This window comes from Trichoplax adhaerens, genomic scaffold (genome assembly GCF_000150275.1).
Source record: "Trichoplax adhaerens TRIADscaffold_3 genomic scaffold, whole genome shotgun sequence".
Lineage (NCBI taxonomy): Eukaryota > Metazoa > Placozoa > Uniplacotomia > Trichoplacea > Trichoplacidae > Trichoplax > Trichoplax adhaerens.
Genome location: NW_002060945.1, coordinates 6,256,029 through 6,279,189, shown reverse-complemented (window position 1 = coordinate 6,279,189; position 23,161 = coordinate 6,256,029). Strand labels below are relative to the sequence as shown.

The following is a 23,161-nucleotide window of genomic DNA, read 5'->3' as shown; positions in this document are numbered from 1 at the left end:
CAGGTGTATTTGCACCTGTACAACACAAAACGATATAAACTACTACAACGACAGTATTTCTTGCCACAACCAGCAGTGTCATCACGCCTGACGGGCTAGAGTATCTCTGATATTCTTATCTAGCTCACGGATTATTTTATCGTCTACTGTATATGCCCCAGCGCTCATTAAAGTATCTCGTTCTTCAATTAGTCTGGCAATCTGCTGTTCTAATTCTTCCTGGTTGACTTCAGCGGCGATAGCTTGTTTCTTTTGTTTTTCCTTTAATTCAGTTGATAATTCCTGGGTCTTGTGGCCTGTCTGCCGAATTGATGTAGCCAGGCTGCAAGTATTGAAATAGATCATCATTTACAGATAAATACAATATTCTCTGAGGTCTTGAATCAGTACGCTGAAGCAAGGTTGGTTACAGACCAAAAATTAGCAGTAATATCTAAATTTAGAATCCATTGCTCTACAGCAGAACGGATTCAATCTACTATTTCACCCATCAATACGAGTTGATACTATTGCGTTGATAAGTTTAGTTACCTTTTAATCTCCTCTTTTAATGTTTCCAACTCATTTTTATCATTTTTCATTACTCCCTTTTCTTCTTGCGCTAAATAGCGCAATCGTAAATGTTCTAACTCTCTGGCTTGTTTCTGCAGTCTAGTCTTTTCATTTACACGTTCACGTTCTCTCAACCGCGCTAATTCTTTCAATGCTTCACTCCATTGTTCTTTGTAATGTTGCTTCGATTTTATAGTAGCATCCAGCTTTCGTTGTAGCTCAACCTAAGCAATCGTAACAAAATAGTAACTCGTTAGGATTATATTCTAAGAATAATGGACTTTAACGATAGAAAAAATGACAAATTATCCAATAAATTTCAAACCTTTTCCAATGTTAACATGTTAATATCAGCTCTGAGCTGTGCCTCAGGTTTACTATTTTGTTGATTCTTATACTTATCAAAATCTGATTCCCTTTCTCTATATCGATTCTCAGCTTCTTTCAACTGCAAAATTCCGGGAGAGGATAAATAAATTTGTTATGACTGGATTCATTTCCGAATAAAAAATCTCAGTAGGATTAATAGCAAATAAAATAAACAAGAGCTACTAACATCGGCGAATAACTTTTGTTTTTGCTCTTCTAAATCAAGAACCTTAGCCCTAAAAGGATAGAATTAAAATTGATTACTAATTTATCATAGATGGCATTACAAATGCTGATCAATGTAATGTATACCTTTCCAATGTAACTCGATGTTCACAATCTTCTTGGAATCTTCTAGATGCTTCGTTCATTTCATTCAGTTTTAACTGTAATTCCCTTTGGATTTCATCTCGTAAACGACTCAGTTCATTCTCTCCTAAGGTTAGCTGTCTCTCACGTTTTTCTAAGTCAGCAATAGAGGTCTTAAGTTTATCCGTCAACTTGGTATATTCATCAACCTGAGAGGTAAAGAATAAACGCAGATTTACTAACAATTGCTATTATAAAAATCTATAAAGAATCCACTTCGAAATTCACCTTCTTTCTAACTAGAATCTCTCGTTCACTGTCTCTCTGTTTCCACTCTTGGGCCATCAGTCTCATGTATTCCTCTTCCTTCTTTTTTAACTGTGTGAAACAGGATAAGCATATTTGGCAATTCTGTTTTTAATTGGATAGCAAAATTTATTGTTAGTAACCTCAGCGAGAAATAAGTCCTTTTGTTTTTCTTTCCAAATTTCCAGTTCTAACGCTGCCTGGTATTGTGGCGTTTCACGGTAGTGCTTTTCAAATTGATCAACATCAGAATGATTGTACGTATCAGTTTGGTTATGGGCGTTTGCTGCAATTGAAGGTACATCGGATGACTAAACAAAAAGGATGAATGTCAGCAATGATACAATAGCATATAAGAGCTAATAAGAAATGAATGCAAATAAACTTACACGTGATGCAGTCGTATCAGGTTTTAAAACTTCGCCTAAATCGTCCAGTTCTAGTATGATATCTAAATTACCAATTCTTTTCGATCTAGGAGTAGGTCAATCATGTAACATAACACATAAATGTCGAATTGCTACTATTCTAAACTCAAGAAATCATGAATCTGTAAACGACACGAAATTTACGAAATTGGGATCTAGCATGATCTAATAGAGATAATAACTTACTCTGATGAGGAAGTGATGTGCGTTGTCCGCTTAACACTTTGCTTATAACCTACGGACCCAGTGCTAAGCTGTGAATACAGATTATGTACATAAACAGGTAAAACCCATGTTAACAACCTTCTCGAAATAGTGACAAATGAATGAATCCAAAATCAATGAAACGACTAACGGAAACAAGATCTTACAGAAATCTTTTGCTTATCACATTGTAATACTTCAGCTAGTGAAATTTGAGCTAGACCCATCAATACATCATTGCTGACTTTATCACGATGCCACACTTCAACCATTAAGGGCGTACTAAATTATTAAAAATGTTTAATTACTTATCATACCGACGATGATTTTTATATTTACAAAAATAATATCCACTATCATCTGACTGAACAAAACTTACTTGGTTGTAGTATCGCGCAACATTTTAGGCGTACAAGCGAAATTAAAGGTGCAATGAGAGTTAGGAAGTCTAGCTTCCATATTACGAGTGATTTCAATCGGTGGAGCTGTAATAATCGGAGAGCTACTCCCAAAATATGGATACGTATATCTATCAAAACAAAAGCAATCATTAATATATATCATAAATACAGTACAGTATGTCATAATTCTAACAATGTGCTTATACCTCAAAAAGCAGTTACAATAAAAGCCGACATTTAAGTTTCGAATTGTTCTAAGGTCGATTGTAAATCGATAATGATGTTGCCCTTGCTCTATTCTGGCAGCTATTGCTTGATATTGATTAGAACCAGTGAGTACAGACGTTGTCGCCTTTGCATTATTTTCATCTAGATATTGATTAACGGCTGTTGATACTGGCTCTGCAGGTTTTCCTATTTCCTACATGATATTTTTTAAAGTAGATAATTGATTTTTTTAATCAAATTCTTATTATTAATTAACAATTCTTGATATTTAAATTTGATTACCTCCTGATTTAAAATATCTTTTCCAGCATTAGGGTTACTATCGTAAGTACTATGAGGCTTTTCACCCAATTTTTGACCCTCATCATCAAGTACCACTGTCTTTATATTTTCCTCTATCGATTTAATGGAGTATATGGGTTGGTTCTTTTCCTTCGCTTGGCCATCTTCTCTTTTTCCTTGATTTTCCCGATCAACAGTCATTTCGTTCGATTTGCTTTTGCTAGCTTGAGTTTCTGTTGACTGTGACAACCTTCTTAAAGTGATGGTAACACTGACTGCAGGTGCTACTGCATCAGAGTCCCAGGGTGTCAACTGATTTGGCATAAGTAAGTGGAACATTCCATCTACTGCGGTTGATCCTAACTTTTGCAATAATCCTTGAGTGGGAACTTGAGCAACACCAAGGACTTGTTGACCACAACAAAGATCGATCTGCAATAGATTAATAACGATTTGTTAAATCTGCCTACTAGTAATTTGTAAATTTTACCTTGAGGATTTAAATAGAGACGAATAAAAAATTTTAATTTATTATACCTCAATGGCCGGATTACGACTAAAGTAATTTATTAAGTACTCGGGATTACTTCGTAGTCGAACCGATGCTCGTTCTGGTTTAAATTCAGGATTCAGTAGATCGTAAAAATACATATTTGTAATTTCGTTATCGAAAATATAGTATCGAAAATAGTATCCAGCAACGGAAGGATTCTTTTCTGACAATCGTGCTGATGATGGGATTAGCTAAGAAATAGAGAATACTGTATGGTTAAAAATGATAGTCATAATATATGTATATTTACCAGTGTAAATCTTGGATTTTATTACTTATCATAATGCAGCAATAACCTGTATTAAATTTTTTCCATATAGTATAGATAAGGATAGCAAAAAATGATCTGCTGCCCTCTTATTAGGCCCAATTTGGAAAAAGAATCCTTCGCTATCTTCTACTAAGACCGGATTGATCTTTGTATGAAATTCGTCTTCGGATGCACTTGACAACTCGCTACCTGATTTATGTGCTAGTAAAATATAGTACAATAACGCTCTTGATGCCAGTCTATTGCACGGTTTATAATTCACAAATAAAGATGTGTACTGTACACTACGTAATATTGCATGTAGTCAATCGACTTATGATTATAGCATGCTTACGTTTTTGATTTTTATGCAAGTATTTAGGCAAAGGTTGAGCAGTAAAATTATTTTCGTTATCTTCATTAGCTTCACTTTCTAAGGTCATCATTACTTGCAATTCCGGTTTTCTCTTTTTATAATTGCCGGACGTACTGAGTAAAGGATACCAAATTGCCTTCTAAATCGTATCAGGATTGATTTGATTTTAAGGATAAATACCATGCAAATTAAGAATTAAAAGTCATCAAAAGGTTATTTATTTGTTATCTCACTTGTGGCTTTTTCTGCGCCATTCTTAAATCTAACATGATATAGCCAGCAACTTCTCGTGTACCAATACTTAAGTCTTCAACAATGCACTAACAATTGCATGATATTAGCGTCAAGAAGAATTCACAATCAATCAGATACAAAGCTATATTGTATAATATATGATAACTATTAAGTAATAAACTAGTGTTTGCCTTTATATAATTGGGAATGCATGATATCACTACACTTGTACCTGTAGTTTAATTGGTGTCCTTTGCATACGGTGTTGGTGTAATGCCTTCTTGTCCATTTCCCATGCTAGTTCAGTCCCAAAGAATGGCGAGCTAGTATGCCCGACAGGATCCGTACTCATAGATTCACCATCAAACTTAGTTTCTACCGTGAGCTGATGATTTTGCAATCTTGGAAAGTATCGACCTTTCAAATTACAACCATTTTACTTATTTATGATCTCAAGTAAGTGTTCGTGTGAAATATAAAAACTTTTAAAGATGACATTATGCATCATGCGATAGCTAATGACAATATTAATCGCAAGTGCACACGATCTACAGGTTTGATCGCATTCATCTAAGCAGTTAGTGTAACAATCGATGAGAGGAAATAAACGTTATCCCATCACATATATTACGTACGTATTATTATAGCGTAGGCTGTAACAATAAATCTAGGTTAATTCATTAAAAATCAAGGAACTGACTAAAATTATATTGTAATTATAAGGTGGCGAAATCCCTTTGACGGTTGTAAAATGAATCCGTAAACTGAAACGATATTGCTTAAATGCACAGTACTAGTATTCATCGAATACCTTAATCGTTCTATTACTCGTATAAATGGTAAATGTAATAGCACTCAAACATATCATCAAGAACCTAAATTATAGCATTGTGAGATCTCAAGAATTGTTCATTCCATCATTTATCAACAGTTGATTGTCTCGCTACTTGTATCCATCATTACCTCCAATTTTCACTTTAATCGACAGTTGTTGTATAGTAAGTAGCCTACATGGAATGCAATCTATCAGAGACTGGGTGGCATTTGTACAGTACAGTATGATAGTAGTTGATCTTGTTATTACCAGTATCTCCAATTTGAATTTGAATTTGAATTGATCGTTTATGCACGTAGTCTACATGAAAATGCAATCTATCAGGATTACATGTCTATACGATGACTTTGCATTTGGTATCCGAGACTGGAAGCAACATTTGTAACCGTTAATTAAACTTGTTATTATTATCAGTATCTCCAATTTGAATTTAAATTTGAATCGTTGGTTTATACACGTAGCCTACAAAGGTTGCAAATGTAAGAAGACTTTGCATCGGGTATCCGAGACTGTGCACCATTTGTAGTAGTTCAACTTGTTATTCAAATTATCCGTACCGCCAATTTAAAAATTGAATTTAAATCGATCGTTTATACAGGTAGTCTAGATGGGAATACAATCAATCAGCATTGCATGTATGATGACTTGGCATTTGGTATCTGAGATTGGGCGACATTTGTAGTGTGATAATTGCTATTATTGTAAAAGGAGAGCATTTGAGTGATAACGTTGAAATTTTACAAAGTGATAGGGAATCCATTGGAATTGTTTAGATAAGCGATGGATTTGTTGCTCGATACAAGTAAAGCAATATCACTCGATGGCAGTACCGTATTACACGGACAAGAAAAAATAATCGTTACTAATGCATAAGCCCTCAAAATTAAGGTAGTATAATACTAATATTGCACAATATTGGCCTTTTCAATTGAGTCCATCGATATTTCAAGAGGCTACTTGCACTATGTGTCTATTTCTATTGGCCAAATGATATATTTAGTCGTGAATCATCATAGTGGAGGTAGGGACTTGCATGATGGTCCATCGGACGAGCGAGTTCCGATTGACAGCAAGCTTGTGAATTCCAATCGGTGGCTACGGACAATGTTGGAAAAGTGGGATTCTGTATCTTGTGTTACACTAACAAATCATTCATCATCTATTTCATTCACCATCCATCAAGGATGATGAAAGTTATATAGGCTTACCTTCCAATATTGTGACGACAACTAAAAACTTCTGGGTGCCCGCCATGATTGCAATGGACTTGCCAACTAGCAGGTCAATGCTGTGAAAGACTGACACGACTTGGCGCTTCAGTTGCCTGACTCTTTATTACCGTACAGTACTGTACGCTACAGTGGAAGGGCATGGGCTACTACTGTAGACCGTACCGATACCTTTAGTCTGTATAGCATCCTAAACATAGCGTACAGTACATGCACACAGTATAGAAACTACAGAACTCGGCTGAAGGGAAACGGCAGTGAGTGTCAGTCACCGTACCGTACTGGTATCCGTCACCTACCAGACTGCGCTTGCAGGCCATAGTCAGAGGGTCTTCCATATTAAACCATCAATGTCTTAATTTCACGGTGTTATTTGCAGTCAAGGGGAAAAATCAGATGTTGAACGATGGAAATAACATAGTCTCTCTCTCTGTAGGGTCTTATGCAGTATTATAGCATTTGTAAGCAGTATCTAAAACATTTCTCGATTTTTCTGTACTCCCTTGGTCATGACACTATGCTAACGACTATTAGTCGGTCGATGGATTTGACATGGTTAGGCGATTGCACTTTGATACGTGATTAGCCTATCAATTTATTTCAATTAGTCTTAAAATGTACGAATTAGTTTGCTAATCGCTGATGAATTGCTATCGTTGTGGGATTGAGTCCTAATCTCAATGAAGACAGCATGCTTAGCTATACAGTAAAATGGCAACCTACCGTAAACACGACTAGACTAAAAAATTGGCGGTAAAATTAGAAATAGAGCGCTGGCATTTTGCTGCAATTGGTACGCGTGCGCATCGCTACCACAACACTGACTCAGCTCACATCACAAGTTATCAAGGTCTCTGCAACCCTAAACGATGAGGCTTGACTGTTTTGCTGCTCTCTCTATTTTAGTAGTTCCTTTGATCCAATACGTTTGGTCTCATGATGATGGATCATGTAGTTTTATACCGAGTGATTAGTGTATTTATACGCATCGATATAAACATACAAAATTTGAAATTTGTAGACGATTTATTAGACGCACCAGCCTAAAATAAACATAGTACCAAATTTTAAATTCACCAGCAATATCGATCTTGCCTGGGTGCTGCATCGAATAAATCTTGACCTAAATTAGATGGTTTCAGTATGAATCAATTCCGCCTTTAAGTTCTTAAAAGCCCTTCTTTCGTAGCTCTTGGTTTTAATCAAGATGTATCCATCGTCGATCAGTTTCACTGAGAAAGATGCATCCTACATATGCAAATCTAGACATGCACACACTGTAATTGTGCACAAAAGTAAGCACAATACAGTACAGCAGAATATTAATTTAGACACTCTCGCTGCGGCATCAACTACTTTTAAATATGCTGAGACGATTGAATTACGCTTGAAATGAATAGACCAAAATCTTTCATTTCCTAGTAGTTCGATTGGCCTCCATTAATCTTGACTTAAATCTGGAAAAGTGCATTCTCATAACTATTCAAATGTATTTGCAACATGTTCAAACAAACTGCATCTCAATTACAGAGCGAACTGTTACGAGAAGATAGATGAGCTATAAATCATCAAATGGATAAAATATCTTTACATCAAGAATATAAACACAGTTTAAGGATTTCCTTGAGTATCAATATAAAAGTAAAAGTCCATAATAAAAGAAAAACTACTGGTTAGGCTCTCAAATCCTCCATCTCGATAGCCTAGAATCACAATTAAGTTCAAAGTAGTCCTGACACCATGGACATTAATTAAGGTATCGATATGCATGTATCCTACGTTTAATCAGGACACGTCAACAACATTAAAAGTTGAAAAGGTCTATAAACTATAGATAAATTGTTTGTACATTTTATATGTAGTTTATAATATGTATATTGTCGGAATAATCCAGTTCATTTTTGTTGCATGAATCGAAAAAGAACTAGTAGGATAGTGAAATTGATCTCAATAATTTACTGTATTCACTTTAGATAATAATGATATATGTATACTGCACTGGTATATACAAAATGAATGTCTTGTATTAAATCAATTCTACATACAATAATAAAAATAAAAAATATACTGTATGTTAATAGCCGGCTTCGTATAATTCTTCAACTTGAGAAAGTAGTTTTAGCAATGCATCCGGACAGTACGGAAACAGATCCTTTTCTTTTAATCTTTCAATGGCTAAATTTAAGCGGATTAAAACCGCCATAGTTTTATCCAAAGTGTACTCGCAGTCTCTCGTACTACTAAAAGATTCAGATGAAGATATTGATGATATACTTTGGCTGTAAAGTTCTTCCAACGATGATATTGAAGATACGTCATCACCATTCTCAGTATCTTTTGAATAATTTTCAAATGATGATAGCAAACTTATGTCGTAATGATGCTTCACGTCATGAATTTCGTTCACTGACATTGCCTGGCTAAGATCTGTCTCATTATAATGATCCCCTCTTATCTATTGTTGTAGGTAAAGTATACAGCAGTTCGCTCACATTAATAGGATAATTATTTAATAGATCAACTTATAATTAGGAATGAAAGAGTACAGCTAAACTATCACTGTTTTATGAACTATCATACCGACCGTAAAGACATGTTCACTTACTTCAATATTAGAATGCTCGCTAACATTGATTGCCTCAATATCTGCGAGATGCTCGTTAGCAATTAGTGACGTGTCGGAAAGGCTATCATGAGCTTTACGAAAATTATCCCAGTCTTGAATTATGAATTTTAAATATTTTACGAAGCATTCTAGAAAATTAGTTTCATTGGATATCAACATATCCAAAAGCACTGTATGATCGTAATAAAAATATTTAATTAATAATATAAAGACCAAATCAGGTTGAAGTTGTGACATAAAGGTTTCTAAAGGAGCCAATGCTATAGCCAACCTACAAGAATAGAAGCATAATGAAAATTAATAAAGCGGTATTTGTTATTCCGAACTAGCCGATAGTTCTACAGTGAAGTTGAGTAGTTACCTACAACTACAAGAATTTGAGAAAATTTTCACGGCAGAATAAACATCCAGAAGCCATAAAATAATTTGAACTAAAGAATCGTCTTCATCAATAAAAGTATTGACCAAAGTTTTCGCTAGACCAGTTGTATCGTTGCAATTATCCTGACTAGTAGACATAGGATTACCAGTTGCGACAATATCATGAAAAACATGTAGATAGTATATGATGCTTTCTATGGACCGAAAAACTAAGTCTTCATCAGTTTGGTCTATAACAATATGATACCGTTTAAAAGCAGTTTTTATGAGCCAATATACTATGAATACACGGAATATAAACTTAAAGTAGTAACGAATTGTACCTGTAGATTTATTTACTTCACAGCTTAAAACGATCCGTAGACTTGCAAAAAGGCATAACATCAACTTCCGAAGCAGACTACTGCTACAAGCGTAATCATTCATAACTGACTTGCCAATTTTAGAACCTGCTTCATTACGTGCCGAGTGATAAAAGCCAGAAAACAACGAAATATTTTGCATAGCGATAATATACTTTGATGATAAATTTTCACGATTATCGACGATATCTTTTAAGCAATTTACCGTCAACTCTAGTAATACCAAATTGATGGTTTTCAATCTATTGGGTAAATTCAAATTATAAAAGGAAAAAATTTCGATAAATATATCTAGAGTCCTTCTCAGAATTAAATGATGAATAAAGTCTTTTTTTAGTATTTCCGGAATTTGAGAAAGTCTTATGTTTTCTAGAATTATGTCCATTTGCTGCGTTGAGGAATCATGCTTTCTAGATACTCGTCTTACGCATTCCATTACTAAATTAAGAAATGATACTGTATGCAATTCAATGTCTTGCTTGGCATTGCTGCTGCTGTGGAAAGATGTATCAGATAGCAGTAGGTTCATATCAACCAGCTTCAACATCAATTGCCAATTATCCATCACAAATGCAGTAGTACAGCCAGCAATAACTATGAATAACACAGTACAAAGCAGTATATGTAAGCGGACCATGCAACAATTTTACGATATCGAGGTCTACGATATAGAGCAAATGCTATACATTACATTGGATGTAGTTGTTGTCCGTAATAGCTTGAATGTTTCCTTCCTTACTACAGACCTCTCGGCAATTGTGGAGAACTTGTTTTAGGAAATCTAATGTTTGTGTGATCCTGGTAGTAGATGGAATTTGCAGGGTGACATCGAAGATCATTTGCAGGATTTGCTGAATAGCAGCCGTCGGGAACTGACATAATCCGGAGTATATTTTGTGTTTAAACAGAATTATAAAGGTTATAGCGTTATAATCAGAGAATATTTGCATACGTATTTACAATCCGCTTCGTTAAGTAGCTATAATTTCAGATGGTAAACACTATAATGCTGATGAATAGTTACATTTCTGTTTAAATCATTATACCTTACTGTACTATCATATACAGTATTTGATATTTACGACCACAACTAACATATCACTACAGACATCGTCGTAGACAGCTACTACAAGTGTATTCTTACTTTCTAATAAAAGTGTAAATTTAATGGTTCCATTATTAACTGTAATTCTCTTCTGATAATAGATTGTCCATTACCTTATAGCAAAAGATGGCATTAAGTATTGTTCGTGATGTGCTATATAACAGCAACTTGTTATCCGATTTGGAGTAATAATATTCCATCTAGATAAAGAGTACAAATAGACCATTCCGTTACATAATAGTGAATTATGACGACAATTGCATTGAAGCAAAGAAAATGATCTAAAAAGGAATTCATCTCTATAATACTATTTAAGGAATTACTGGTATGATTCAACTTACTAATTTAGGGATTAGTCCCTCGCTAATAACCTTATTGCATATACAAGTTAGATGATCCTCGGGGTGGGCAGCATGTTGAAATAGCTCGGTGATAGTTGATAATTTCGCAGATATATTAATCAATCTTTCTGAATCATCCTAAGATATAAAATCATGCTTTACTATCGATTAAAGATGAAAAAGATGTGTGATACAGTATGCGTATACTGTACTGTACTTTTAAATTAAAGTAACATCATTTGAAACAATTTCAATCAAATTTTTATTTTTTTGTAGCCCTGTACCGCTGTTCCAATAATACTGTAGCGTATATGTATTCTATTCTCTACCTGGATTGGTATAGGTAAGAGGAGTTTTGTAGTTTCCACTAAATTGAGATCCTGGGGTTTGTTGATAATTGCATAAGAAATATTGGAAAGAGTCTTAAGATAAGTTTGATCGTTGTCGTACATTGCCATGAACTTGTTTACCAAAATCGATATGTTAAGCAGTACGAATTTCTTATCATCATAGGGTGAGGTCTATGATTCTTATATACAGGATTGTAGCCCTAAATATGGATTATATAGAGATCTTGAAGCTCATAGAAGCATTTACCTAATAATTCTGCCGCTAATACACTTGCATGCCCAATCATTAATAATTATGCACAAGGGATTGCCGGAAGGAGGTTTACAAGTGCTCCTAAACCTTATGCTATAGTGTATAAATATAAGCGATCAACTCATGGTACAGTATGAAAACTGGTGTCTGATTTGATTTTTACTATGCCACTATCATGATATCATACACAGCGCATAAATATTCCCTTTCAACACTACTCGATCCGTATTTTAAGCTACTGTATGGAACAGTATATTAAAATTATCGTCGATCCAATCCATCGCTTGTATTTACAGTTAATCCATTTGAATATTATTCCTCGCCACTCTGCAGAAAGCTGGCAAGTGCTGCAAACATAATATTGCAAAAGGTGGCTTGTTAATATTACTGGATATAGATTGAATGCAGTACGGTGTACGGTAAAGAACAGAGAAATAGCAGGATGACAGGCAAGTTCGATGATTTTTCTTGCAACAGATTCGATTATATTAATACTTAAATTAGATCCTTGTATTAGCTGAAGATCGATGAGACTAAAGGCTCTATACTGTTGCATGGCGGTATAAGCTGATCAATACTGCAAGCTTAACTTAAATTTTGCAAAAGTGACTTGTAAATATTACCTGATATACTGGTAGATTTGATGCGATACAGTACACGATAGAGGTGCAGACAAATAGCGGCATAATATGGTCCATTGGATGGCTTTAACCCTGGCATACGAATGCGTTTCTCGACATCCAATAACGTAACAGATAATTAGATATTGGCTAAAAGATGATGAGACGAAGGGATTTATACAAACACTACTACTGTAGTTACTGCTTGGTTATGAAAGCCTTTATGGTGGTTAAAACTACAACATTATTGCTGCATCATTTATTACGTTATCAATTTGCACGCAATCCGCCATGTACTCTAAACCATGGTGTAGGTATAGAGCTATCAGCTAACATCGAAGAGTTGCTGCAAAGCCATGAAAGTTCATATTATGTGCAAAGTGCAATGTAATGCATAACTTGACTTATTATATTGTTAATTACCATGCAGTATGAGCTATGGTATAGCTACTGAGCTGTTCAATTGATACAATCCTACTATCTGTAGAGGGCTGTTCTTGCTGACCCAAATTATAGTTGGTGCCTGAAGTTTCTACCCTCTATCACAAATACTTACCTTGTACTCGCATATTTTATTGTTATACACAGACCAAGAAAGGAAACCAAAAGTTGGAGTAGGCGTTGTGGTCACAAATCCTAAATATCCAAATTGTGTGTTGGTTGGTAAAAGAAAAGGTAGCTACGGCGATGGGCATTATGCCTTACCAGGAGGACATTTGGAATTCGGGTAAATTATATTAGCAGTGCAGTACACCACAAGAATTTTTTCCATACAAACACAGTGATGAACGATGTCTAACTATTGCTTTAAGCAAACTTGTAATATAAGTAAAATTCGATTTTGTCTGCAGGGAATCTTTTATTGCTTGTGCAAAGAGGGAGTTGCTGGAAGAAACTGATTTAGAGTTACAAAATTGTACCATCGAAACTACCGTGAATGTGGTCGACCTAGAAAATAACAGTCATTTTGTTGTAATCCTAGTCAAAGGATGTGTTGATGAAGATAGCCAAGTCAAATTAATGGAACCACACCGTTGTGAAGGTAATTGAGTTCATTAATATCATCTGCAACTGCTAATGCTGTAATTCGTATCTTTCGGGTAGAAATAAGGGACTAAGAAGAGTATTAGCAGGCTCTAATTTTGATTTTCTCTGATAAGATTATCAGATATTCCAATTTATCTATTCCTATCGACACTGTAGTCATCCTATGTACTGTATTTTCATTACTGATTAATACGTATAAAGTATTTCCTAATTGCTCCCATTTTTTTATAGGATGGCAATGGAACAGTTGGGATAACTTTCCTCAACCTTCCTTTATACCTATTAAAATTGCGAAGGAACATGGCTATCATCCTTTTAAAAATACCAAAGGCTTAGAATAACGGAATTGGATTATTACTGTACTACACTTACTGTCTGTCTGCATTATAGTCTGTACAAGACCACTCTTGTCAATAACTTTATAGATCTGTGTTGTTTGAACACTTTGTATTCATAGTAGAAATACTAAAGATCGATCTTAAATTATGTGTACTTATCTGCACTATGTGAATTTTCGAAACTTTTTAATAAAGATCTATATTTAGACGATTCCGACACGGATAGTGAACTTAAGCTTACTAATCGTCTTGAAGAACCGTAAATTGTACTACTTATAGTGAATACTGTGCATAAATAAGAAGAACTATTACAGTCTATCAGGCATACTAGAGTTTTTACCAATATTCATTTATTGATGTTTATAAAATTGAAGCATTTGATATTACAGTAAACGAAGTCGTTAAATCATCATTTCATAGTATTCATACAATTCCTACGTTTATAGCATGCGAGTAGATCAAATAGTACTATTATGGCCTATTTCAGTCTAGTGCAACTTTAAATTAGTATCCTATAAGAGCAAACATGCCAGCATCTTTCTGTCTTTCTTTGCAGATCATAGCTAGTCTTCAGATTAATTATAGACACAGAATATAATCATTTAATACCGTACATTGGTGAAAGTTAAATCAGATACATAGTTAGGCATTACTAATCTTTCCATTTCCTTAAATTGATGCGAGGGATAGTATTGCAATCAACAAAAGCATTGCCGGTTGTATTATAATCGCGGAATACGTCTTCCTGTATCCGAGTTATACCATCACTGTTGTCGCAAATAACTCTTGCTAACGAAGATTGCTTTATCTGCCTTAATTGTTGAGAAGTGAAAACTCCTGGTTTTTCATACCAAAATCGATCACCATCTCGAATTTTAATAAATTGCTTTGCAATAATGCAGGCAAATGTTGGTCCCATTACACCTTTACGAATGTTCTTTTCACTAACACCACCTACCCATAAGTCAATATCATTTGGATGATCATATACCTGAGCTAGTTTAGCAATAGTTTTACGATCAATTTCACCAGATAATTGTGAGAATCTCCTTGCTTTTCTTAATCCACATCGCTTTCTCCAGGTATTATAACTAGGCAGACCAAAATCTCGGCCACGTTGGATATTTAATGAAGCTAAATCCATTGCCATTTGATGATCTACTTCAAAGAGATGATCCGTTACTTCCTTAGAGACCAAACGACTTGGCGACTTTAGTTTTCCGTATTTACCAGTTATGCCTCTTAAAATGGGATCAATTCCACCTTCGTTGAGAATTCGATGTGGTGCAAAAAAAGCATCTTTCAAACGGATACTTCCTTGTGGTATTGGCTGGTAATTGCTATCTAAACGATGCAGTACTGGATTGATAAGTGTATGTCCAATGCGGAAAGCTGCAGCTGCAAAAGAAGCCATTATTGAAGGATCCACTCGTTTCTTATAACCGGAATAATCTGGTATCAACGTAGGAAAGGTAACTCCTAGCAATTTTGGAAGATAGTGGTAGAAAATAACGTGTTGATTTTGAGCGATGACAATCTTGCGAGTTTCCTGATACACTCGATCAGAGTTCCACCTTGGATTGATTCTTGCCAATCTCTTAGCAATACGGTTGTGCTCTCGAACCCAAATGGTATGGATTGCTGTCAGACCTATCTGAACATTAGCTCTTTTATCGCCTGCTAAAAAGCATGGCTTCAGGATATCGCTAGGTTGGCACTCTGTTTGCCCTTTTTTAGCAAATGGCAATAGAAATTTACCACGACTGACGCGTTTACCTACCTTTAATAGGCCTTTCGATCGACGCTTACGCAATAAATTGGATTCCTTTTTCGATGATCCATAGACATTGGACGAATCAATAAATGCTGTAATACCATTTATTTGCTCTCGTGGCCGAGCAGATCCGTAGACAATACTTGTTAATCCTGTACCACAAGCAGCAGCTGCGCGTGTAAATTGTAAGCATTTCTCGCAAGAAAATTTACTATCTTGCTTGCTGACAGGTATAGGAAAGCAATGGCTATATTTCTTACAACTTTGACTACAAATTTTTTCAATTTTTTTATCTACGGTAACTGTTAAAGTTAGATCATGGTCAATAAATTGACCCCAATGCATCATTAAATCGGTATATCTTGATGATAGTGTAATTTTTCTTGACGAAATTACGCGATTAGATACCAATCTTGGGCTTGGTAGATAGTTTGCATGGCTCCAACCAACAGGCTTGTTAATATAGTTAGCATATCTTGATGGTATAGCGCGGCGAAAAAGGGTTGGAGCTGCACCCCATGTTGTTTGACGGAAATTGTTACAGGTGCCGTCTTCAGTTCGATATAAACGATTAAACTTATTCTTGCGACATCTTTTAGGTTTCAAAACAGGCTTGCAACTAGAAACTTTGGACAGTATTTGCTCGTGAATTGGAGTCGATGAGCGTACACTAATAGTACTAAAATTAGCACTACTGCTTTTTTCGTCTTCATGACGCAGCCGTTTCAACAGAAATTCATAAAATTTTTCAGGTGAATTGGCAACTAATTCCCTCTTTTTTCTTGGATATGGAATTCCATTTGCATTGATGAAACAGCAACGATAATCATAAATGTGATAGTTTTTGATTAAACTGTATGCTTTGCAGATCCGTATAACTCTGTAAATCGTAACAACAAAGAATAGAAGGAGAAATTCTTTAAAATAATTCTATTTCAATACAATATTAGAGTTAGGTTAGTGCGAGTTTTTTAAGAAAAATTATGCAATACCCTAATGCAGATTTCGTTAATTTGTTAACGAATTTTGTATACTTACTCAAGATTTTGAAGCGATTGATTGCTACATGGACATCGACATCGAGGTTGCGATAACTGCACATCAGTAGCTATAACATTGGCAAAAATGAATGATAGTGCGAGAAATTTTAACATTATTTGAAATTTCTTCATGGCTGAAAATCTTCCTGCGGATTGTATAGCGCTATAACAAATTAGGAGCTGATTAAGGTAGCTGCTTTTATACCTTTGACCAACACCATCGTCAACGTCAAATTAGCAGCGAGTTATGTCCCAAAAATGCGTAACACCATTTGGAATGCCCAAATTAAAGCGTGATCTAATTAAGAAAACAAACATTTACTCTCATGACTAGCGTGATTAATTAACCAATTTAACACTACAGTTAGTTCATTGATTGATGGGATCAGTGATATTTTCTTCTTACCCTATGTACTCCTTCAAACTAGTGCAATAGAGCCAAGAGATCTGCGGGCAGTCAAAATTCTCATACTGTTAATGGTAGGGTATGTCGCAAATTTACAGTATATAGAAAAAATTGGGAAAGCGATTCCGTATTAAACATGGCATGAAAATAGAAAGAACTAGTTTTATAACGATATACGTTGGTAGAAATGCCGTGCATTGCACGAATACTTATGGCTCCAAGATTAGGATATATTAGATTAAACGATGGTTATAGGGTCAATCTCTGTCTTCCTAATAAGACAAATTGTCGGATAAGGCGATATCCTGAGAAAATTTTTCATTTCTAATATTTACTTTACAGTCGATAGCAGCTCATAGCACGATATTCATTGATTCAATTCTCATATGTTAACAGTGAAACTCCATCTCAGGGAAGGAATTGAAGGATCAAATTTATTTTTGAAACCTACTCAGTGCGCTGTCTGTAATAACTACCGCACGCCAAATAAACTTCAGATGTCGGGCTTCTAGACGAGCTGCGCATAGTGTACGCGTAGACGGCCATTGCGCCGAGCTAATAGCATCAAAATAAACTACTCTGCTACTTCATAAAAATGCCGAAGAAAGCAAATGAGAATGGCCCCTAAAATGAAAAGCTCTAAAAAATAACCTGAGTAGTCAATATTTTTAATTGCCTAATCTACCAAGGATGATTTCCTTAGCCCTCACTAGCTAAATTCTGATTGGATTTAGCTGTAGTAAAGGGTAATGGAGCATAGAATGGCAATACGCCTATCATGGCCAACAGATGAAATTTTATCATTTTGAATTGTGCATTGATTTTTACTATAGTAAGATGCTAGATGTAAAGCCATCGGTCAGGAACATAACGAATAGATTTTTAATTTGCCTGTAAAGGTTGCCCATTACTTTAAAAATAGACGTAAGTTACTGAGCATATCTTACGCTTGTTCATAAGCAAATTGAACGCAATGCCTGAATGTGAAGATTTCCATCTTATGATTTTAGTAAACTATGTCAGAATAAGACGATAATTATTTATATCGTTTTACGCAAAATACTGAACCTGTTAATACTATATCTTGGTTAATTTCTGGTATTTGTCAAAAAATTAAGCTGTAGTTTATATCGGCTTCTGGCATAAATAGGTAAAGGCTGCTCAAGAAATAGTCTCGGCACCATGATGAGTATCTTTAATCAGCTACATCATTTGGGTAGTAAAATTCAAATCTTTAAAAGAACTGAAATAATTCCACGTATGAAACTTTTTATCGTGTAGGCAATTCAAAAAATTGTAATTTCTCTCTTTAGATCTATTTTTATTCTACGAAGGGTTCGTACTTACGAATACTTTATCTAATAAAGCAATGCAAACTACAGTTACGAATAGTTTACATACAGTAGTGAGAGAATGCAGAGTTTACATAAATTTACTCTTGAATAACGACGCCATTATTTTTCCTTGAGTGTTGGCCCGTAATTTTCCTGTAGCATTCAGTTTTTGGAGTGCTATAGGTAATTTACATATATGTATAGCATCCATTAAAGGTTTACAGTACAGTTACAAGGTTTTGATTCTGTAGTAATTTCAAAAAGTGAAACAGGCTAAAACCGAGGATCGATAGAGTGTGTAATTGCAATTTGATTTCGTAAAGCTGTGGCGGAACATCCTCCTATATAAAAGATTTTGTGCCTTGCGTATTTTGCCTGAATGCTTATCCTTTTTTTATTATAAATAGCAACTACCAGCTTTCGAAATGGGAGATTAGAAAAGAAATTATAAGTCTAAATTATAATAATGGTTTACTTTGCTTAGTTTTTTAGGGAAAATGGGTTCACTTATGCCAAATCTGCTATCGTACAGTAGGTACTTCAATATAAGGATAGGAGTATACCGGATTTGCTGTAATGAAACACTCGCAGTTGAGGAGAACAACTGATGAGAGAACAAAATTTGTTGCAAAGAGTAAGATATCATCCATTAATTATGTATTCAATTCGGAAAATGTGCCGGTTTAGCATCATTCCTTCTCAGGTATATCTTGAAATCACGATTGGTTCTGTCTTAATAGCAAGTTACTTTGAATCAATACTGCTAACAACGTTTTTTCAAATCTGCTGTCATATACGAATTTCAATATAGTGAGAGAAAGAGTACATCGAATTTGTTATAATGAATGCTGGTTGGCCAGGCGGGTCCTCTACATTAATATAGCAATAAGAAAATAATAATTCCTATGACAGAATAAGATTGGTTGTAAGAAATAAAGATGTCTGCTGCTGATTATTACATCCGTGTTCAGATCTGGAAATGAAGTTAATTCAAGACAAATATGTTTCTTCTCGGGCACAATCTTGCAATTCATGTTTTAATCTGTGTTAATAGCAAGTTACTTGCAACATTATATCTAACAGTCAATATCAAGTAGAATTACATCACAATATAATTAATTTAGATACATTTTAAATAGACTGTGTTGCATAGCATAGCAGGCCATCATTACCTTTACAGATGAAATAAAGAATTGTATACAGGATTAAGTACGAACATCACTGTACAGCAAACTCTTGTAGTTATAGGAGGTAAACTATCCTCTTATTTGCAAAGGTAATATGATTCATGATGTGTAGTAATCTTTTGGACACATGGACGATTTGAAAGTATTTTAAATCTTTTAGACACATAGACGATTTTAAAGTATACTAAACGGATGAATAAAATTTGGTTATACTGTACGTCCATTGACAACCCATTTATCATACCTTTTATTTGCAAAGCTTGTATGAATGATGGATAAAGCAAACTTCTTGATGCTTCGGTGATTATTAAATATATAATAAGGATGTGTAGAGTATGGTTCAATATCTGCAATCAATTCATCATAACGTTTATTTGTAAAACCGGTATGAATAACGGTGACATAGTGCATACTTCTTGATACTTAAACGATTATAAATACGTCAACGATAACAAATGGATCGAGTTTGGTTGTACTTGTATATCTACAATCAATTCAGCATATTGAATTTGGCATGTAAAGCTTGGTTATGCATCTGCAACCAAATCACTTTCGGATTCTTCTTCATCGGAACTCATGTTATGCGTATCCAGTGCAGGGAGTAAACCATGTAACGGCTTTTGATTTACCATTGTAGGATCATCATCATAAGATGGAGCCATTGTTGCATTAGAGCACGATTTAGGATCTACCAGTGTCGGCCGATAATTTGCATTGGAGATGGAGCTAGTCTCAACATCGTCACTGCCAAGTTGCTTTTTGCTGGTTATTATCATTTCTAACAAAGACAATTCTTCAGTTTTTAACTTTTGTAATTGTGCTTTCAGTTTTATCTGAAGTTCGAGCAATAGTTTTTCCTCTTCTTTTAGCGTTTCAAGTAACGCTGTTTGTTCCATGGTTGATAGTTTTTATTTCAATAGTAAGATAGAAACTTCTAGCGTTTCCAGTTAATTATTGAGGCTATTCATTACCTAATCAGTACTTTAAACAATTATTGCTAATGATTTACACGGGGCTTAACAGCGACTAAAGCATAGAGGTAAATTTCTTCTACTTCTGTGGACTACTGCCAATCTGCCATTGACAATCGATAGTAATCCGCTGTTGTATCTAGTACTAGGCTTTATATGCCAGTGGCGTCCGTACTGTGCGTTGCATATACAGTACAGTATATAACATATACATACAGTAGACAGCCATGATAGGAGTACGGTATAAAAGAGCTAAATTGTTGTTCTAACAGTAGATCGCAGTGAAGAAATCTTGCTATTGCCAAGACTCTGACTCATGTTTCAGTATACTCTATTTGCTACCGATAATTAATAGACATACTGTAGTAGTAGCTATAAATCAAATCCACTTGTTACTTGTTAGCCCCACCGCACAGCAACTGCAAGTCACGTAAAACTCGAGGAGATTTTCAATCAATTGCAATTCCAATGGTGTATGCTCAAGCGATGATGGCAAACATTAGAACTTGTTTGTCATTACGAACATGTTTGCTTCGATTTGCGCCAGCTAACCAAGTCTTAGCCTTGAAAGTTAGAAGCTTTTCTTCTAGTAATGGCTGCTGTACTAAAAGAAGGCACCCTCAGGTTAGTTTACAAACATCCAATGGGTCTGCTGATAATTAATTTACAGTACTGCAAAGATGCTGCAGGACATTTTACTTGTCATACTCTGTATTATACTCTAATTTGCCACTTGTCTAATCTTTCTCTTACAACATCCGATTTCACAGTATGTACTGCATAGCCTGATAGCTCAATCTATATTGATAGGGATAGAATGCTGTAATGTAATGATTGTAATGATTAAAAACATTCACAGATTCTGCACTTTACTTATCGTCGTAGCTACATCTGTCGATGGCTTACCATCAATATTTGAGTTCCTATGTGAAATCTCTTGATATAACGTTAGCATGCCACAGATAATACAGTATTACATTGCAGTATCATGATACGATGCTTGATTTGCAACATGCTACAGTACTAATAACGATAAATCAGCCAGAATGAATAGTTTTATGCTAATACACAAAGTAACCTCTTATTTTTAAATGTTGATTAACGTAGGATTTACGAAGGTCACTTTCTTTATCCGTGAAATCTTGGCCCCTTCAAGCTACTCTATTAATGCGATCATGCTCAAGTTCTACGTAAGCTACAGTTGTTTACGTACTTTATCCTACAGCATTCGTATTTTGATGGTTTGGATTAGTTTCTACTCTAACGTAAATGGGCAATACGGCATCGCGTGATGAGAGTGTTTTACAGTGCTATATTTGCATCATGCTGAAAATAGAAATCGTACTTGTGCGTTGGCTGCTCGGTTTGCATTAGAATTTTACATGTTGAACGCCTATTTCTCTGAATGTAGCTAGTTCGTCCCTTAACCTTTCGTATCATCACAGAGTGCTATCTAGAAAGCAAGTGAAAAATCGACAGTACTTGCACGTCATAGTACAGCATGTAGGCTGCTAAATCTCGTATCTGGTTTATTGATACATCATGAAATTCGTTTTATGATATGTAGCTAGCGTTGCAGTCAGCGCCAGGCCCTAAGAATATTGTACGAATTATTACATTATCAATATCTTTAATATATTTATAGGTCCGAATTGGACGCTCTCCAATATAACAAAATTGCGGATGAAACTCTAGAGAATTTAACAGAATTTTTTGAAAACTTAAATGACCAAGAAATATTATCTGATGATTACGACGCCAGCCTCGCAGTAAGATAGAAAGATACTTTAAGATACAGATCGTTTGACAAAAAATCTAATACTTACATATCATTGTGTATACAATTTTCAAATAGTCAGGTGTTCTTACTATCCACTTAGGAGGTAAGTGTTATATACGATGGTTAGATGATAATTAATCAGCGATACCATCATTAATAATAGTTTACTGTGGTATGGTCTTAAAAATTCGGTACAATATGCTAACAGACGATGATAAGATTAGCACATTACTAATGGACGTGGATACTGTTCTAGACAACCTTGGAACTTATGTTATCAATAAGCAAGTTCCTAATAAGCAAATTTGGCTGTCTTCACCATTAAGGTGGGGTACTTTAATTATTCATTTACTATGTCACATTGACACAGCTAACCAGTGTTACGTTCAATTAACGATCTTTCTCATATATGTCGTGCACTGTTACAATAAAGTGGCCCAAAAAGATATGATTACCTCGATGGAAAATGGGTTTATTCTCGCAATAACGGGATATTACATGATTTACTATCTGAAGAACTAACTAAACTTTTGATGATGGATATTGACCTTAACCACCTAAAGGTTGTGTAATACAAATGAAAAATTACGTAATGTCTTCATGCTAATTATTTGCTATCGTATTACGAATGGTAGTATTGATGGTCACTACTGTATAGAGTATAACACAACAGAATAGGAAGATACAAAA

The 23,161-nt window shown here is 34.9% G+C and overlaps 6 protein-coding genes across 6 annotated transcripts; 2 read left to right on the top strand and 4 right to left on the bottom strand.

Annotated features, from left to right (window-relative positions):
* Nucleotides 1-81: 81 nt before the first annotated feature.
* Nucleotides 82-4,916, bottom strand: TRIADDRAFT_22183 (uncharacterized protein; the record flags this gene model as incomplete). Its single annotated transcript, XM_002110522.1, has 18 exons — nt 82-322; nt 532-776; nt 878-1,000; nt 1,109-1,157; nt 1,234-1,439; nt 1,519-1,608; nt 1,680-1,847; nt 1,926-2,010; nt 2,151-2,218; nt 2,336-2,450; nt 2,548-2,697; nt 2,776-2,965; nt 3,118-3,511; nt 3,617-3,823; nt 3,929-4,026; nt 4,217-4,397; nt 4,492-4,578; nt 4,725-4,916. Coding segments are annotated over 18 exons (2,889 nt in total), but the record flags the coding sequence as incomplete, so codon positions are not given.
* Nucleotides 4,917-8,630: 3,714 nt separating this feature from the next.
* Nucleotides 8,631-11,829, bottom strand: TRIADDRAFT_54696 (uncharacterized protein; the record flags this gene model as incomplete). The annotated part of the gene is made up of 8 exons (XM_002110521.1): nt 8,631-9,011; nt 9,162-9,453; nt 9,544-9,793; nt 9,887-10,138; nt 10,672-10,797; nt 11,070-11,121; nt 11,372-11,509; nt 11,701-11,829. 8 exons carry the CDS (start codon nt 11,827-11,829, stop codon nt 8,631-8,633), a joined length of 1,620 nt encoding a protein of 539 aa, XP_002110557.1.
* Nucleotides 11,830-13,190: 1,361 nt separating this feature from the next.
* Nucleotides 13,191-13,982, top strand: TRIADDRAFT_22923 (uncharacterized protein; the record flags this gene model as incomplete). Its single annotated transcript, XM_002111056.1, has 3 exons — nt 13,191-13,321; nt 13,446-13,636; nt 13,873-13,982. Coding segments are annotated over 3 exons (432 nt in total), but the record flags the coding sequence as incomplete, so codon positions are not given.
* Nucleotides 13,983-14,631: 649 nt separating this feature from the next.
* Nucleotides 14,632-16,410, bottom strand: TRIADDRAFT_22758 (uncharacterized protein; the record flags this gene model as incomplete). Its single annotated transcript, XM_002110520.1, has 1 exon — nt 14,632-16,410. A coding segment is annotated over one exon (1,779 nt), but the record flags the coding sequence as incomplete, so codon positions are not given.
* A 3,837-nt stretch (nt 16,411-20,247) lies between these two features.
* TRIADDRAFT_54693 (uncharacterized protein) lies at nt 20,248-20,616 on the bottom strand (the record flags this gene model as incomplete). Its single annotated transcript, XM_002110519.1, has 1 exon — nt 20,248-20,616. One exon carries the CDS (start codon nt 20,614-20,616, stop codon nt 20,248-20,250), a length of 369 nt encoding a protein of 122 aa, XP_002110555.1.
* Nucleotides 20,617-22,346: 1,730 nt separating this feature from the next.
* On the top strand, nt 22,347-23,043 carry TRIADDRAFT_23043 (uncharacterized protein; the record flags this gene model as incomplete). Its single annotated transcript, XM_002111055.1, has 4 exons — nt 22,347-22,460; nt 22,547-22,574; nt 22,728-22,797; nt 22,905-23,043. Coding segments are annotated over 4 exons (351 nt in total), but the record flags the coding sequence as incomplete, so codon positions are not given.
* Between the last annotated feature and the right edge of the window lie 118 nt (nt 23,044-23,161).